The 15,492-nt window shown below is 49.5% G+C and overlaps 1 protein-coding gene across 8 annotated transcripts; it reads right to left on the bottom strand.

The window, feature by feature from the left end:
* Positions 1-1,802: 1,802 nt before the first annotated feature.
* LOC100282248 (TBC domain containing protein) lies at positions 1,803-14,362 on the bottom strand. Of its 8 annotated transcripts, none has more exons than XR_004857601.1 (13): positions 13,912-14,331; positions 13,697-13,792; positions 13,509-13,612; positions 13,126-13,370; positions 12,925-13,047; positions 12,753-12,841; positions 12,549-12,654; positions 12,342-12,439; positions 5,039-5,357; positions 2,813-2,901; positions 2,470-2,727; positions 2,291-2,374; positions 1,803-2,198 (listed from the first exon to the last, which is right to left on the bottom strand). XR_004857601.1 is itself a non-coding variant. In XM_008677925.3 (11 exons), the coding sequence occupies exons 1-11, from the start codon at positions 14,008-14,010 to the stop codon at positions 2,178-2,180; spliced, it is 1,317 nt and encodes a 438-aa protein (XP_008676147.1). In that variant the 5' UTR covers positions 14,011-14,362; the 3' UTR covers positions 1,803-2,177.
* Positions 14,363-15,492: the final 1,130 nt, after the last annotated feature.

The raw sequence follows: 15,492 nt of genomic DNA, 5'->3' as shown, positions 1-15,492 counted from the left end.
TAAAAACTAGATTGTATAGGTCTTTATGGTAGAGATAGTAACATTTAGTCAAAATCAGTGTTACATATAAGATAATTTATTTATTGTGTATATTTTGACTACTAAAATTAGAATTTCCTCCTAAATATTGGCAGTATACGAAACGACTGGAAACCTAAGTAGCGGTCAAATTGGGCAAAAGGGCGAGTAGGAAAAGTAAGAACATTCTTTGACATATAGAGCGACTACCTACGTCCCGATCCAGGGTTACTAGTCTACACCAACTGGTCTGATATTAGATAATAGGGAATATTTGCTTCAACTTAGTCCAACTCTTTTTAATTTTATCTTAATTTAAGAGAGAAAATATATTACTTAATTTAACCCTCCTAAAAGCAACTCCAAGAGAAACCTTAAAATAACACTAAAACATTTATTGGTGAAAAACACCTTATTGAGCCATCCAACAGTATCTTCATCCTCTCCCCAAAACATTCGTATCCCGAATCCGTCCGTCTCTCTCCCGCATATATTGGTGTCGCCGAATCCTCCCCAATCGCCCGAGCGCAATTACTTATTGAGCCTATGCCAGAGCAAGATACCATCCTACTACAAGTAAAGCCACATGTGCATATGTTGGATCGTCAATACATAAATATATTGCAGCACACGCCCACGACTTGCATGCCAGCAATCTGCAGTAGGAATGTAGCATGTAGGGATGACCAACGATGCACAGGAGCTATGAACAACGATGACGCAAACGAGCTGGCCGAAATAGGCAAGCCATGACCTACGATATCTATTTCAAAATTATTAGGGATTGCTCCCTGTCCCAGAAACGATGTTGTTTGATATTTTTGAGACCAAGTTTGATCGGTGCGTATTATTCAAAATATTTGTGAAAATATAGAAAAAAATAGTTTATAGTTAAAGTAAATGGTATGATAAACTAAATCGGAGTGAAAATAAACGATAATTATATTTTTTTAATAAAACGAGTCAGTGAAACTTGATCTCAGAAAAGTTAAACGACATTCTTTTCCGAACGGAGGTAGTAGTTATTAGCAGTCTGATGTAGATTTAAATTGTTTTTAGCAAGCATATTTTTTCGTCAGCCCTAATAAGACGTTTTAGCAAACAGATTTTGTGTTCTTTTGAAGTTGCTCTAAGGGCTTATTTTGGAGCAAGAGGATTGAAGGAATTAAAATTCTTTTACTATTCAAAATTAAATAGTAAAAAGATTTTAGCCTGTTGCTCAGCGAATAGGCCTAACCAGCAGTGAGCTCGACCTTGGTATCCTAATTTCCCAACAACTGCAATTTCACCTTTGGAATGCAAGATTTCAGAGTAATCATACATGAACATAATTTTACAGGAATTAGTTTATTTTTGCAGGAAAAACACAGGAAACAGAGAACATCCCCGCCTTCCAAAGGGGGCCTCAACCAGGTGACTCTATAGTCTACGTCATCCTAAGTAGCACCTCGTCTCAGACAAGGTGACCGACGCTAACGTTAAATATACTTTGTATATGAAACCACAAAAGAAAAAAAAGTCCTGTTTGGATCCTTGAAATTGAATTTAATTATAATAATCATAATTTAGACATAGATCAATTAAACTAATATAATTTTATACATAATATATTTGTATACTATTGTGGCAGACATTTATTTGTTACATTTCTACTGTAGCGAAGCAAGCCGAAGAGCATGCTATAAGTTACAAATTAGAAACATAGACTATCGATATATAAAATCAATTTTCATTCATCATCCTATAAATTTGAGATATACTTGTATTTAAATTTTGAAAAGTGGTAGAATGTAAACCAAGTAACCTACTCCATTAAGTAAATTTCAGTTCCTTCAAAACGAAGGGATCCAAAAACCTAAGATGATACGAGAGTAGACTGAGGTTCATGACAAATACTGATGGGATAATATTTGCCAAGTCCATTGTGATCGTGAATAAATTATCATGTACTAGGTTGATGTTCACAATTGAGTAGGCTGTGGACGTGGATCATTGATATTGTAGATACAATAAGTCACTTATATTTATGAGGTCTCGCCCGCGACTGTATATGTAAACCACCTTCTTCCTCCGATACAGTGAGTGGGAAAATGAAAGGAACAGAAACAAGCAATATATAAGTCCCAGTGTTGTGTTGCGTGCAATCTCGCCATATGATGTTAGGATTTCTTTTCCTGCAACTACCAAGACTGCATAAGATTAGCAACAGGGGGACACAAATCCTCACTTATATATATAAAAAAAAAGATAAAGAGGAAACCAGGTAATTTACCTTTTTGTGATACTTCCTATGAAGCTTTAGTGCAACAACGCAAGCTCTTTTGGCGTCCAGATTTCCATTAACATTATTCAATATCTGAACCAAGCAAAAAACAATTTACATGAGGCTAAATCCCACAGCCAGACTTATGTACGTGTAAGAACAAGTGATCCCTCGAGCTAGCTTCTTACCCTAATAATGTCATCAATCCCTCGAGCCTCTTGCAGAAGCTTTGTACTGTTCTCTTTTAGGACACTAGCAACCAGGAAGACCGAAATAGGGACAGGTCCATCACCATCGTTTGCCCTCTTCTTCATATTCTCCCTCTCGTACTTACCAAACTGACGTATTGATTTTACCTTTCCTTCAATTTTGTGGACCACAGCCCCAGTATTATCCTCTTCATAAGTGGAGCAAATGCCAGGATCATATTCGAGAGCCCACATCATCTGCAGATACAATGTAGAGTTTAATGCTATTTGTAAGAAGATTAATATATACTGGGAATATTTGATGATATGTACTGAGCCATACAAGTGCATGGCTTGGAGGGCAAGCAGTGGGATTGACATGTACTCAAACCGTTGTTTTTTCTACCTATTAATACAACAACAAACAGCTTCCTGCACGTTTCAGGAAAAAAAAACACTGAAACCATAAATTTCATGGTAGGAAACATTGTGCAAATACAAGAACCATCTACTTGTTAGACACCTTTGCTAGAGGATAGTAATATGATAACCATTGGTAGAATCAGGGTTACAATCTCTACTACTTATTAAGGTAGCAAGGGGTAGGCTGTCATTCCTGGTTCTACCATTTCCTGTTCTGCCATTCCCATTCCCTCTTCTCAGCGTCTCCTCCCTCCGCTCCCACGGACGCGTGCGTTGGCTGCTTCTCCGGTTCTCCCACCCCACCACAGACGCAACCTCTCCCTCATCCACCTGCGCGACGTCGCTACTACCCACAATCGGCGATCCCATCTCCCAACGCTCCCTCATGAATCCCAAAAATCGTTCTCCATCTGCCTCCACCAATTACCGTAGCCGAACAGTTGCCGGCGGCGAGTACCGAGGCCTCATCTCCCTCTCTTCATCCTCTCACATCTCGGCTAGGGTTAGGTCGTCTCGCCAAGCCACCGTGATGCAGCAGCTCCGTCGCAGCAGGGCATGGCAGATGGCGCCACCTCTTACCTCCGCAGTCCGCCAGGCAAAGGAAAGCCCACCAGGCGGGCGCGCAAGTGCCAGGCGTGGATGGGCGTGGCCAAGAGCTAAGACCCTAACTTTTGGTGAATCTCACGGCCGCGCTCTCCTTCCTCTCCACACTCTGTCTCGGCACCTTCCCACACTCTCGCTCTCAACGCCGCCGACGATGCCTCGTCGGACCATGTCCGTCGGTCCCTATTCTGCCTACCGGCCGTATGACAGATGGACCCCATGTCTCCGGCGGAGGGAATGGTGAGGCGAAGCATAGGTAGGCACTGAACGGACCCCACACAGCCCGATCCAGTCAATTGGCGTTGGCTCGTTCTCCCTGTTCAGATCTGAGGGTTCAGTTTGGTTGTCTCAGGCAGCAACGTTGTCACGAACTCGACATCGAAGGCGAAATTCTTTCCGCGTTCAACTAATCCCCCTATGTCATTCGATGATAATCCCTTGCTTACTTTGGTAATGGTTTGGCTACTGCACATACACTATTGTTGCTCTGAATGTTGCACGGCGTCTTCTTCGAAGAAGACTGGGTTGATTCGGCTACAGCCTTTAAATGCAGCTAACCCTTGGTGCTTCTCCAGTAGTGAGTAGTCCAGCGCATATGCTTCAGTTATTTGTACAAGAACTTTTTTGTTGGCTGTTGTACTCATGCCAGTTGCAGATTGACCATGCAGAGTAGTGAATATCGAGGATGGCTGATACTATAATTTTCTCGCCATTTGTCTGCTCATAGGCTCTCAAGAATCGAGGATATTCTTTTCAGGCATCAAATCATGTCTGTCCTATGTAGGGAAAGAAGACCTGGGTAATGCCTTGCTATGCCCATATGAGATTACGAGCACAGTGAATTTAAGCTTTCTTCTACCTTTGATCATGTTCTAACTACTAGCATGCATATTATCTTAACTTTGACATGGGAATTAAGTAGTTCCAAGTGTGCACATTATTGTGTTTATCCATGTGGATGGTACTCGTGGCAGCCATCACCTAGGTCAAGCTCGGGCTCGTCGGGCTTGCTTTCCACCTCCGGCCATGGCCGCCCTGCAGCTCCCCCATCACGTTCCTCTCAGGTCAGCACCCAGTGATATGTTTGTTCTGTTGGGAAACATTACAAGTTCATGACCAATACTTAATCTAAGTTTTGCGGACCGAAGCAAGGAGGAAGAAGATGTACAATTCAAGCAGGTACAAACCCATTCCTTTTTCTCTAAACCTGACTTCAGTCAGCAAGTTGGTTAATTCAGTGCCAAGTTACCAATAAAATCCATTTTTGCTTCATGGTGACTATCAACCCTTGTACGTTTGTTCCTTTGGTCTTGCACATTTTAGTATATACATATGTTTTTGTTTTGCTTTTTTTGTCCCAATTAACAACAGAACCTGTGTTGACTTTCAGGTCTATCTTTTTATAGATAAATATAGATAAAAGTGTCACATCTTATTACCGTAATTGAATTCATTTTTATATGCTTCTACCTTTTTTAGCTTAGTAAAACCAAAGAATATGCAACATAAAGTAGGCCTCAGTTAAAATTTGAGCTTGAATTACCTGTATGATTCGCATGTGGAATAATGGGTCACCAATGCACAAGTTTGCTGGTTGACTTCCTGCCCAGTTCTACAGCATGGACTCCTTCCAGACCGCCAGCAACCCCGTCCGCACCCATGCATCAGCAAGACAACACAGCAGTTGGATGGAATCTATGCACTCTTTGCAGTATTGAGGCTTGCTGTTGTAGTGTTGTTGATACAAAAGCAGGTTTTCCACAATTTCTTGTATCCACGTGCCTTTTTTGTATGCTTGCTAGCATATTTTGCCTCAAATATGGTTTGATGAATATGCAGATGGTGCCATTCTGAAGGAGAAACTGTGGACATTGATTGCTCAAAATGAGCCCTCATTAATCTCTTTACAGTTGGTAATTCTGTTGTTCTGAATTTTCCACTAAGAATACTTTGTTATCCCACAAAATGACACGAAAGTGCATGTATGGATGTACTTCAGCATCTCAGCACCTTTTTATTTATTATTTAGATCCTGATGAGCTACTTATGGAATATGCATTTATGTAAACTGTGTTTGGAGAAATAATTCTTAGTGGTTAAAAGAATTCTAAAGGGTGTAGTGTAATCATTCGTATTAAATCTTATGACTTTTAAGATCTTTGATGATACCTCGAAACTAAATCTCTTTGTATTAATGCTTTTGTAACACTGTTTTCTCCTGACAGCTTCTCAAACTAGCAGATGACGATTGCTTAGCCATGCTGGATCTTCTTCAATCACTGCTTGTAGATCATTACTTTAGGTCTAGCTCTAGCATATGAATTGGGTTTTGTGTGTCAGACCAGTACCTTTCTTTTCTGCCATCAGTTGAATGGGAAAAACCCTAACCCTAGAATAGGGTTGGGCAGTGTATTAATAGACCAAATAACTGGGCCAGGCCCATTACAAGAGACGGGTATCTAACACCCCCCCGCAGTCACAACTCTATCCTGTACAGATGTTGAGACTGGATCGAAAGTCTAAAAATACACTCGATGGTAACCCCTTGGTGAAAATGTCGGCGAACTGCAGCGTGGTGGGGACGCTGAGAACCCGAACGTCACCGGCAGCGACACGCTCGCGGACGAAGTGCAGGTCAATCTCCACGTGCTTGGTGCGCTGATGCTGCACGGGGTTGGTGGAGAGGTAGACCGCGCTGACGTTGTCGCAGTAAACGAGGGTGGCGCGCTGGAGGGGACTGTGGAGCTCGTGGAGGAGCTGGCGCAGCCAGGAGGCCTCTGCCACGCCGTTGGCCACGGCACGGTACTCGGCCTCAGCGCTGGAGCGAGAGACGACGTGCTGTCGCTTGGCGGCCCAAGAGACGAGGTTGGCGCCCAGGAACACGGCGTAACCGGAGGTGGACCGACGCGTGTCGGGGCAGCCAGCCCAGTCAGCGTCGGTGTAGACCACGAGCTCCGCCGTCAGGGATGGTCGGAGTAGGAGGCCGTAGTCGAGGGAGCCGCGGAGGTAGCGCAGAATCCGCTTGAGCGCGGTGAGATGGGGCTCCCGCGGAGTGTGCATATGCAGGCACACCTGCTGGACGGCGTACGCGATGTCGGGCCTGGAGAAGGTGAGGTACTGGAGCGCGCCGGTCAGGCTCCGGTAGGACGTCGCGTCGGCGACCGGAGGCCCGTCGTCCTCAGAGAGCTTCGCCTGAGTGTCGACAGGCGTGGAGCAGGGCTTGCAGTCAGACATGCCAGCCCGCTCCAGGATGTCGATGGCGTACTGGCGCTGGTGGAGGAAGAGACCCTGGGGCCGACGCTCGGCGGTGATGCCGAGGAAGTGGTGGAGGGGCCCCAGGTCCTTCATCGCGAACTCCCGCTGAAGGGCGACGATCGTGCGGTGTAGAAGGTCGGCGGTGGATGTCGTGAGCACAATGTCGTCGACGTAGAGCAGGAGGTAGACGGTGTCGTCGCCGCGCCGGTAGATGAACAGGGACGTGTCCGACTTGGCCTCAACGAAGCCGATGGAGGCCAGGTAGGAGGCGAAGCGACTGTACCATGCCTGTGGCGCCTGCTTGAGGCCGTACAGGGACCGGTTCAGCCGACAGACCAGATCCGGACGGTCGGCGTCGACGAAGCCGGTGGGCTGGCTGCAGTAGACAGTCTCCGTCAGAGTGCCATGGAGGAAGGCATTCTTGACATCGAGCTGATGGATCGCCCGGTCGCGGGAGAGGGCGAGGGAGAGGACGGCGCGAACAGTGGCGAACTTGACGACGGGGCTGAAGGTCTCGTCGTAGTCCACTCCGGGGCGCTGTGTGAAGCCCCGAAGGACCCAACGGGCCTTGTAGCGGTCGAGGGAGCCATCCGAGGTCAGCTTGTGGCGAAATAGCCACTTGCCGGTGACCACATTGGTGCCTGGTGGACGCGGCACCAGGTCCCAGGTGTGGTTGGCCAAGAGGGCCGCATACTCCTCCTCCATAGCCCGACGCCAATGTGGGTCGGCGAGGGCAGTGCGAACGGAGGAGGGCACCGGGGAAGCGTCGGGTGGGGTGCTGGACGTAGTAGCTGCCAGGATCAGCCGGTCGACGGGGCGGAGAACGCCAGCGGCGCGCCGAGTCACCATCGGGTGGACGTGCCCGGGTTCGCGATGGATGGCGACCGGGTGGTATATGGACGACTCGGAGCGCATCGCCGGGGCGTCGGGTATGGTCGGCTCGCGGCGGTGATAGACGACGGCTGGGTCGGCGAATCGGGCCGCGCTCGTCGACGGGCCCGAGTCGGGATGTGCCGAGGAAGTGGCGTGGCCACGGCGATGGTAGACGAGGGCGGGGTTGGCGAAGCGAGCCGAGGTCGACGGAGCCGCGCGTGGCGCAGGCGGGGTCGACGGGGCCGCGCGTGGCGCAGGCGGGGTCGACGGGGCCGCGCGTGGCGCAGGCAGGGTCGACGGGGCCGCGCGTGGCACAGGCGGGGTCGACGGGGCCGCGCGTGGCGTAGGCGTGGTCGACGTGGCCGCGCGTGGCGCAGGTAGGATCGACGGGGCCGCGCGTGGCGCAGGCGGGGTCGACGGAGCCGCGCGTGGCGCGGAAGAGGTCGGAGTGGCCGCACGAGGAGCAGGTAACGGCGCAAGACGGGGAGCCGGAGGTGGGGGAGGAATCGGATCGGACTCGAGGAGGGAGTCAAGATCGGTGGGTGGGGTGGAGCCAGCAAGGGGAAACACGTCTTCGTCGAAGACGACATGACGAGAGATGATGATGCGGTGGGAGGTGAGGTCCAGACACCGGTACCCCTTGTGGTCAGGGGAGTAGCCAAGGAATAGACAGCGGGTGGAGCGAGGAGAAAGCTTATGTGGAGCGGTAGCGGAAGTGTTAGGGTAGCAGGCACAGCCGAACACGCGAAGGTGGTCATAGGAAGGGGCTGTGCCGTATAGGGCGAAGTGAGGGGTAGGGTGGCGCACCGCCTTCGAGGGAAGACGGTTGAGGAGGTGGGTAGCAGTGTGCAGGGCCTCTGCCCAGTAGCTGGCAGGGAGAGACGCCTGGAAGAGGAGGCAGCGGATCATGTTGGTGGTGGTGCGAATCATGCGCTCGGCCCGGCCATTCTGAGCAGAGGTGTAGGGACACGAGAGACGCAGCTGGACGCCGTGAGTGAGGAAGAAAGAGCGAGAGGCGTTGTTGTCGAACTCGCGACCATTGTCGCACTGCAGGGCACGGACCGGGCGCCGGAACTGGGTGGATACCCAGGCGAAGAAGTGAGTGAGGGTGGTAAACGTGTCGGACTTCAGCCGAAGGGGGAAAGTCCAAAGGAAATGGGAGTGGTCATCCAGAATGACCAGGTAGTATTTGTAGCCGGAGAGGCTAAGGACAGGAGATGTCCAGAGATCACAGTGGACAAGATCAAAGGCCTGAACAGCCCTGGACGTGGAAGTGGAAAAAGGAAGACGGGAGTGACGGCCGAGCTGACATGCATGACAGAGGCGCTCAGAAGAGCCCCGAGTATATGATATGTCGGAGTGGCCGGAAAGCTGGGACATGACGTCAGGTCCAGGGTGCCCGAGGCGACGGTGCCAAATGGCTGAGGAGGTGGTGGTAGTAGCAAGAGCATGTGATGGGGTGGTAGTAGTAAGTGCAGGAGATGGGGCTACTCTGGTGTGAGGAGTGGAGGGCAAGTGAAGAGAATAGAGTGGGCCGGAGCTGTCACAGCGAGCGAGCACAGCATGTGTGGGAAGGTGGCGTATGGTGAGGCCCCAGGGGTCGAACTCCATAGAGCACTGGTTGTCACTAGTGAAGCGACGCACCGAGAGGAGGGGATGAGTCAGTCCGGGAGCAACAAGGACGTCGTTAAGGCAGAATGGTCCAGGAAGAACCGATGTACCTACTGAGGTGACCGGGAGGGTGGAACCGTTGCCGACGACGATGGAGGTAGGATGTGAGGGGTGGGGTGGATGGGAGTGGAGTAACGAATTAGTGGTGGGGGTAGTGTGGAAGGAGGCCCCGGAGTCAACCACCCAATCGGTGGTGGTTCGGGGAGGTGGAAGTGGCGAATGTACGGTGTGAGCGGAGAGAGCCAAAGAAGGTGCCCCGACAGAGGCACTAGGAAGGGAGGGAGATGACATGGGCTCAACCGCTAGGGAGGCGATCGCAGCACGTGGGAAGACAAGCGGTCCAGGCACATGACGGCCCGCCTGAGGGTGGACCTCGACGCAGTCCCGAAGAATAGGGTTCCAGACTGGATCGAAGGACACGAACATGCCCCGGATGAGCTGGCCGTCGTGGAGGAGGACACGCACAGTCACGAGAGCGACGGGCGGGATAAGGCTCATGTATGGCGGGGGTGACGTCATGAAACCGGTGTGGGTGGGGACACTGCTGTTAGGAGAAGCGCAACGGCGCGAGGAGCGCGAAGGGCCGTCCAGAAGGGCGCGCGCAGCCACGAGGGACGAGTTCGGGCGGAGTGGCTGGGAGTTGGGGCCGACGGCGCCCGACGGCAGGGAGTGGCTGTGGTAGCGCTGCTGGGAACAGAGAGGCAGACAGTGCCCGAGTTGGGGCCGACGGCGCCCGACGGCAGGGAGTGGCTGCGGTAGGCGCTGATGGGAACAGAGGCAGACAGTGCCCGACAGCAAGGGAAGAGGAGGCCGCAGCGGGGAGCGCTCGCGGCAGGGAGAAGGGTGAGATGAAGCGAGGTCGGAGATGAGCGCCGACCTGACCACGGCGTGCGGTGCTGGAGCAGAGTGGAGGCACGACGAGGCAGGACGCCGGCGTGGAGCAGGGACGGCGGCGTCGAGGCTGCAGGTCCGGCGGGGCGGGTCGGCTGCGCAGCACGGTCGGCCGAGGCGTCGGGCGTCGATGGGTGCAGGGGCGCGCGGTGGCGGCTCCAGGCGCGGGCACTGCTCGGCGTCGGGGTAGCAGCCGGCGGCGCGCCGTGGCTGGCGCACGGCGGCCCGGCGACGGCGGCAGCGCGCGGGTGCGGCCTGGTGCGGCCCCCCCCCCGGCGGCTCGCGCGGGTAGCCCCGAGCGCGGCCCCTCGGCGTCGGTGCGGGCACAAGCCAGCAGCCCCGGCGGCCTTGGCGACGCGAGTGCGGACCAGCCAAGCTCGCGGTCTCGGCGGCGCGAGCGCGGACCAGCGACTCACGGCCTTGGCGGCGCGCGGGCGGGTCCTGGCGCGGTTGCTGCTCGCGTGTTTGGCGCGCGAAGCAGAGGGGCAGGGGGCGGCGGCCGGGGCAAGGGAAATGACCGGCGGCGGCTGGAGGGAGGAGAGGGCGCCTCGTCGGGCTGGGGCGGCGCCTGGGGAGAAGGCGCGCGGCCCTGGCGGCGCGACGGACTAGGGGCGGCGCCTGGAGGGTGGCGGCTGGAAAAAAAACTACAGTGGCTCTGGTACCAAGTTGAATGGGAAAAACCCTAACCCTAGAATAGGGTTGGGCAGTGTATTAATAGACCAAATAACTGGGCCAGGCCCATTACAAGAGACGGGTATCTAACACCATCAACTTAATTTTTTCTCGAAAACGCGCAGGAGAACTGCGCCTCATTATATTAAGAAGAAAAAGAAACCAGGGTCTAAAAGAAGGCCCAATACAAAAGACCCCTTACGGGGCCAGAAACATGCATATAGGAAGGAATCCATCTAGGAAAACAAAAAAAAACCCACACACTGCCAGGAAAGTCCCTAGGGCTCAGCTAAGGGGGCTGCCAGGTAAGAAATGCCTTTTCCCCCGCTATTTCCCATCGATGCATCTCCTCAAGCAGGTATTTCTTATTCTAAATTGTTGAGTTGGAGAATATTTTCCAATCCAAAATATTTTTTTCACACAGAATCTGAACATCCGGTGCATCCCGTATGATGTTATAATGTCTATATAGATAATGAATGCTCGTGAGGCTGTAGCGAGGAAAGGCTTCCAAAGTATACTGCAAATGTCTACAGATGGCCTTGTTGTTGGTTCGTTAATGAATTGGTTGATGGATAAGCTTGATCCAGTTGACATGACCATACTGCCTGGCCTAGGAAAGGAGCTGAAGATAACAAAGGAGACTGTTCGTCTAATTCTTGGGTTGCCTAGTGCTGGGGGAGGGAAACCGTTTATGGATTGGTATGGAGAAGTTGATGCTGCTGGCAGGCTTAGGAAACAACTCAAAATTTCGAAGGATGAGTTTGATATTGCCACCCTTCAGGAAATAATTGTTACAGGTCGTGATGATGATCTAACCATTAGGTGTTTCTTCCTTATCCTATTCAACCGGCTGTTGTTCCCGACCTCTTCATGGTCAATCTCCAACAATGAAGTTCTAATGACAGAAGACATGGACCGCTTCCCAGACATCGATTGGTGTCAGTTAGTATTTAACGATTTGTGTGAGGCTGCTGCAAAATGGCATAAAAGGAACACTAATCATGTCACCGCTACGATATATAGGTGTTCCATAGTCATTGTGGTAATTCCTGTGATGCCATAGTCTATGTACATCTTGCATTGTAGGCGTGGCTATAGTGGTTGTTGCACCTACACGTCTCGAACAGTTGTGTTTGTACACCTGCACCATGACCGTAGCTGCAGTGGTGCCTTTTATCGTAACATCGCCCATCGCAATTAATGTGATGAATGGAAGCCTTATCTTGACCACCATGTACCACATGACTGAATAGAGTCGCACATGGCACCGGGGTCATCGTTCCTAGGGCCGTCGCACGGCAATACCTCCTCTAACAAGTAAATAACATAGCAAAAGACTATGACAACAAGGATTTCTCATTCCTTGACAATCTGAGGACTAAAATAAAGGCCTATGGTCCTAGTTCAAATATTACACGTCATACGGGTAGATGCATTAAATGTTTCAAATTCAAAGTCACATATCATGATGTAACATTTACCTCCCAAAGGTACAAGGAGTCCCCAAATGATAGTTCTCGCCGGAACAATACCATGAACATGCGGAATGCGAAGAGATAGTCACCCCCGCCAAGTCTTTCTGTGTTGAGAAGTCGACAATAACCAATTGCAGGATGTATTGATGTAAAACCAGCAAATGTTGACACAGAATTGAATGTCTAACAGCCCTATGAGTCTTTGCTCCATACCTAGGTGGCCATGTAACTTTGGATCAAGCACCTGAATGATAGAAGCAAGATGCTGAAGCTGGTTTTCCACCCCAACAGACTGTTGTGTGCATCTGAAATTACCTCGCTTGAAAATTTTTGAAAGATGGTGATTAAAAGATTTAGATCGAAGAACAATGTCACAGGGAAAAGCGTCGGACAGCTCGATGGAGAAGAAGTTTATACCAGTCTACGCATCAATCTCTCAAAGCACCAAAATGCATCTGCTTCATTGTGGAGTAGCACTATCATGGGTGAACATAAATCACTCATTCCTAATTAATTAATTAAGAGGGGTGCATGTCAGATTTCCTTCCGGGCAATAAACGAGGTCACTGCACAAGTAAGAGGCACTGACCTTGACAATAACCAACTTCTTTGTCGATCCATGCATAGACAGCAAGAATATCCCACAACTTTGAAATGTTATCTTTGTTCTCATAAAATACCATGGTGCGGTCAGTGCGCAGAACATCAAGGCCTATCAATCATGCAGCAGTTATGTAAGGAAGAAGAAAATAATGGCTGGTAATGTGAAGTGTAGAATCGACGAGCTTACCTATTTGATGTAAGGTAAGCTTCCAGTCAATAATTTGTTTATCCAAGACACGGTTCTCAATTCCATTTCCACTGTTGCCGGTGGCGATTGAAGTACCTTGCGTGTCTGAAGTAGCCTCAAGTAATACCAACGGATCCTTAATAGGGAATCCATCCTCAGTTATAATCGGGGCGGTGATGATTTTACCACTGCCGACATGAGAATCCATCTCTTTGCATTCTTCCTTCCATCTGGCATACTGCATCCTGATCATTGTTGATCATTCAAGGAAAAGCATATATATATACATATGTATATATATACAATATACATATACTCAGTCCATGAGTTGAGAAAAGGAGGGTGGTATGGTAGTACTGAAGAGAAAGGGTTCACCAATCGACCTTCTCCGCTCCCTAATCTGGTCCCTCTCATCGAAGGTGCTCCCAGGGTCAAAGCAGCCGAGCAAGAACTCCCAAACCTCTCCCCTGATCGTGGGGTGCACACCCTAAACCCTTTCAATTTAGTGAGATGGTTTTTTCAAGGGATTAGTGAAATGAAATTTGGACGCGGGTGTGAACAAGGATGGTACCCCTCTCTGTATGCGGCTCAGAACAGAGGCGATATCCAGGCATCCATCACGCGTGAACGCAGCATGCCATTTCCTAACGCTCAGTGTCTTCCCCGCCTGAAATGAAAGTGAACCCAACTCAAGTCAACTCAAATTAACATGGGGATCTCCAATCAATCGGGGACGAGGAGACAAGACTCAAGAGGAACCCTCCCTCCTGGCTTCCTTCCACTCACCTTGATCTTGAACTTGGTGTTGGGGACGTTTTGGCTGCAATCGGGGCGGACCTGGTAGAAGGAATCGGCGGCCTGTCCGCTGCTGCCCCATCTCTTCATGGATTCCCTTCCCTTCTTCTACGGTACCTCCTGTTGCTGCTGCTGCTGTTAGTACCGCAGCTAGCGGTAGCAACAGATCGAATCCTCTTCCTTTTCTCTCGAGAAGTATGAGTGAACGGATCAAGAAGAGTACGGGGCGGGAGGAAGAGAGCTGAGCTGGATCGAAGGAGGGAGAGGGATCCCGGGAGGAAGATGGCCAGCGGAGAGGTTGTTGGGTTGGGCGGGTCAGCCGGTCAGGTCAGCTCCGCCTTCGCCACCCTCTAGAGAGTAGAGGCTACAGCTGCGCTATTTGGTAGGTCTCCCGCGTTCTACCGGAAGGAGTGGGAGTAAAAAAAAAGGAAAATTGGATCATACCATTGAAAAATTCACACTTTAGAAAAATACCATTAAAAGATCCATCTTTAGAAAAATTGCATTGAAAGATTGTACCGTTGTTGATTTACATTAACGTCAGTGCCGCACGAGAGCTTTAGAGCATCTTCACTAGTTTTATAAAAAAAAGCTCCCTAAAGACGATGTAGGGAGTTGCTAAATAATACTCCCTCCGTTTCTTTTTATTAGTCGCTGGATAGTGCAATTTTGCACTATCCAGCGACTAATAAAAAGAAACGGAGGAGGTAATAGAGAATAAAAAATTTCATGTTATTCAATAGTTATCTATGTTTAGTTGCTATACTTTTTAAATAATACCAACTCAGCTTATTTGAAAGGGCCTTTTTTAAATGGGCCTAGTTTATCTTGATTCAGGCAAGCACGTAGATCAAATCACGATCAGCTTCACCTATGTGCAAGGTCTTGGCTCATTGATTTTGCTCCTTCATCAGATATTCAGGTAGTACTACTCGCTACATGTGGTAGTTTAATTGTCACCAAGTACTAATTGCTAGTTCACATGTATTTCATAAAAGAAATCAGTGCCCCATGAATTATTTCAGTCGTGATCAGATTGTATAGCAGGACGGCTACGATCAAATTGCACATACCTAGAATTGAAGAGCTCTATGTGAACAGAGTGAAAACACATACAATTCTATCTGAATTTTAGCCACTGATACACATAAAACTGAATTGGAAGCAGTATATGGGAGCAGAACACTCAACTAAAAATCCATAGATTATATATATAAGTGTACTCTATGAAACTAAATAATATAAAAGTAGCATCTGATGCCCACAGTAGAAAGTGTGGGGGAGAAATAACACGTGAAATAAAAAAGAAAGTAGACTTCGATTTCGCGTGGAATGAGCTTTGGGGAGTCCCTTCGGGCTTGCCACATGTAGCAATGAGGAAGAAAAATATAGCAACTTCATAAATTTAGCAACAATATTTACAATACCACCGGAGATGAGATTTTTTCTAATAACTCCTTAAACTAAGATTTAGAAACCTATTTACATAACTACTAGAGATGCTCTTAGGCCTTACTTACCACTTCCCTCTCCCTATGACACCTTGTCATATTCATCATCCCTATCCTCCGG

This window comes from Zea mays, chromosome 1, assembly GCF_902167145.1.
Source record: "Zea mays cultivar B73 chromosome 1, Zm-B73-REFERENCE-NAM-5.0, whole genome shotgun sequence".
Classification (NCBI taxonomy): domain Eukaryota; kingdom Viridiplantae; phylum Streptophyta; class Magnoliopsida; order Poales; family Poaceae; genus Zea; species Zea mays.
The sequence above is the reverse complement of the archived record's forward strand: the minus strand, read 5'-3'. Positions and strand labels throughout refer to the sequence as shown.

Coding starts and splice junctions, on each gene's coding strand:
- LOC100282248 (XM_008677925.3), bottom strand. CDS start 14,010: ATGAAGAGATGGGGCAGCAGCGGACAGGCCGCCGATTCCTTCTACCAG. Junction 13,371..13,508: donor CAGATTAGGGAGCGGAGAAG/GTCGATTGGTGA, acceptor AACAATGATCAG/GATGCAGTATGCCAGATGGA. Junction 12,842..12,924: donor AGAAGTTGGTTATTGTCAAG/GTCAGTGCCTCT, acceptor TTAATTAATTAG/GAATGAGTGATTTATGTTCA.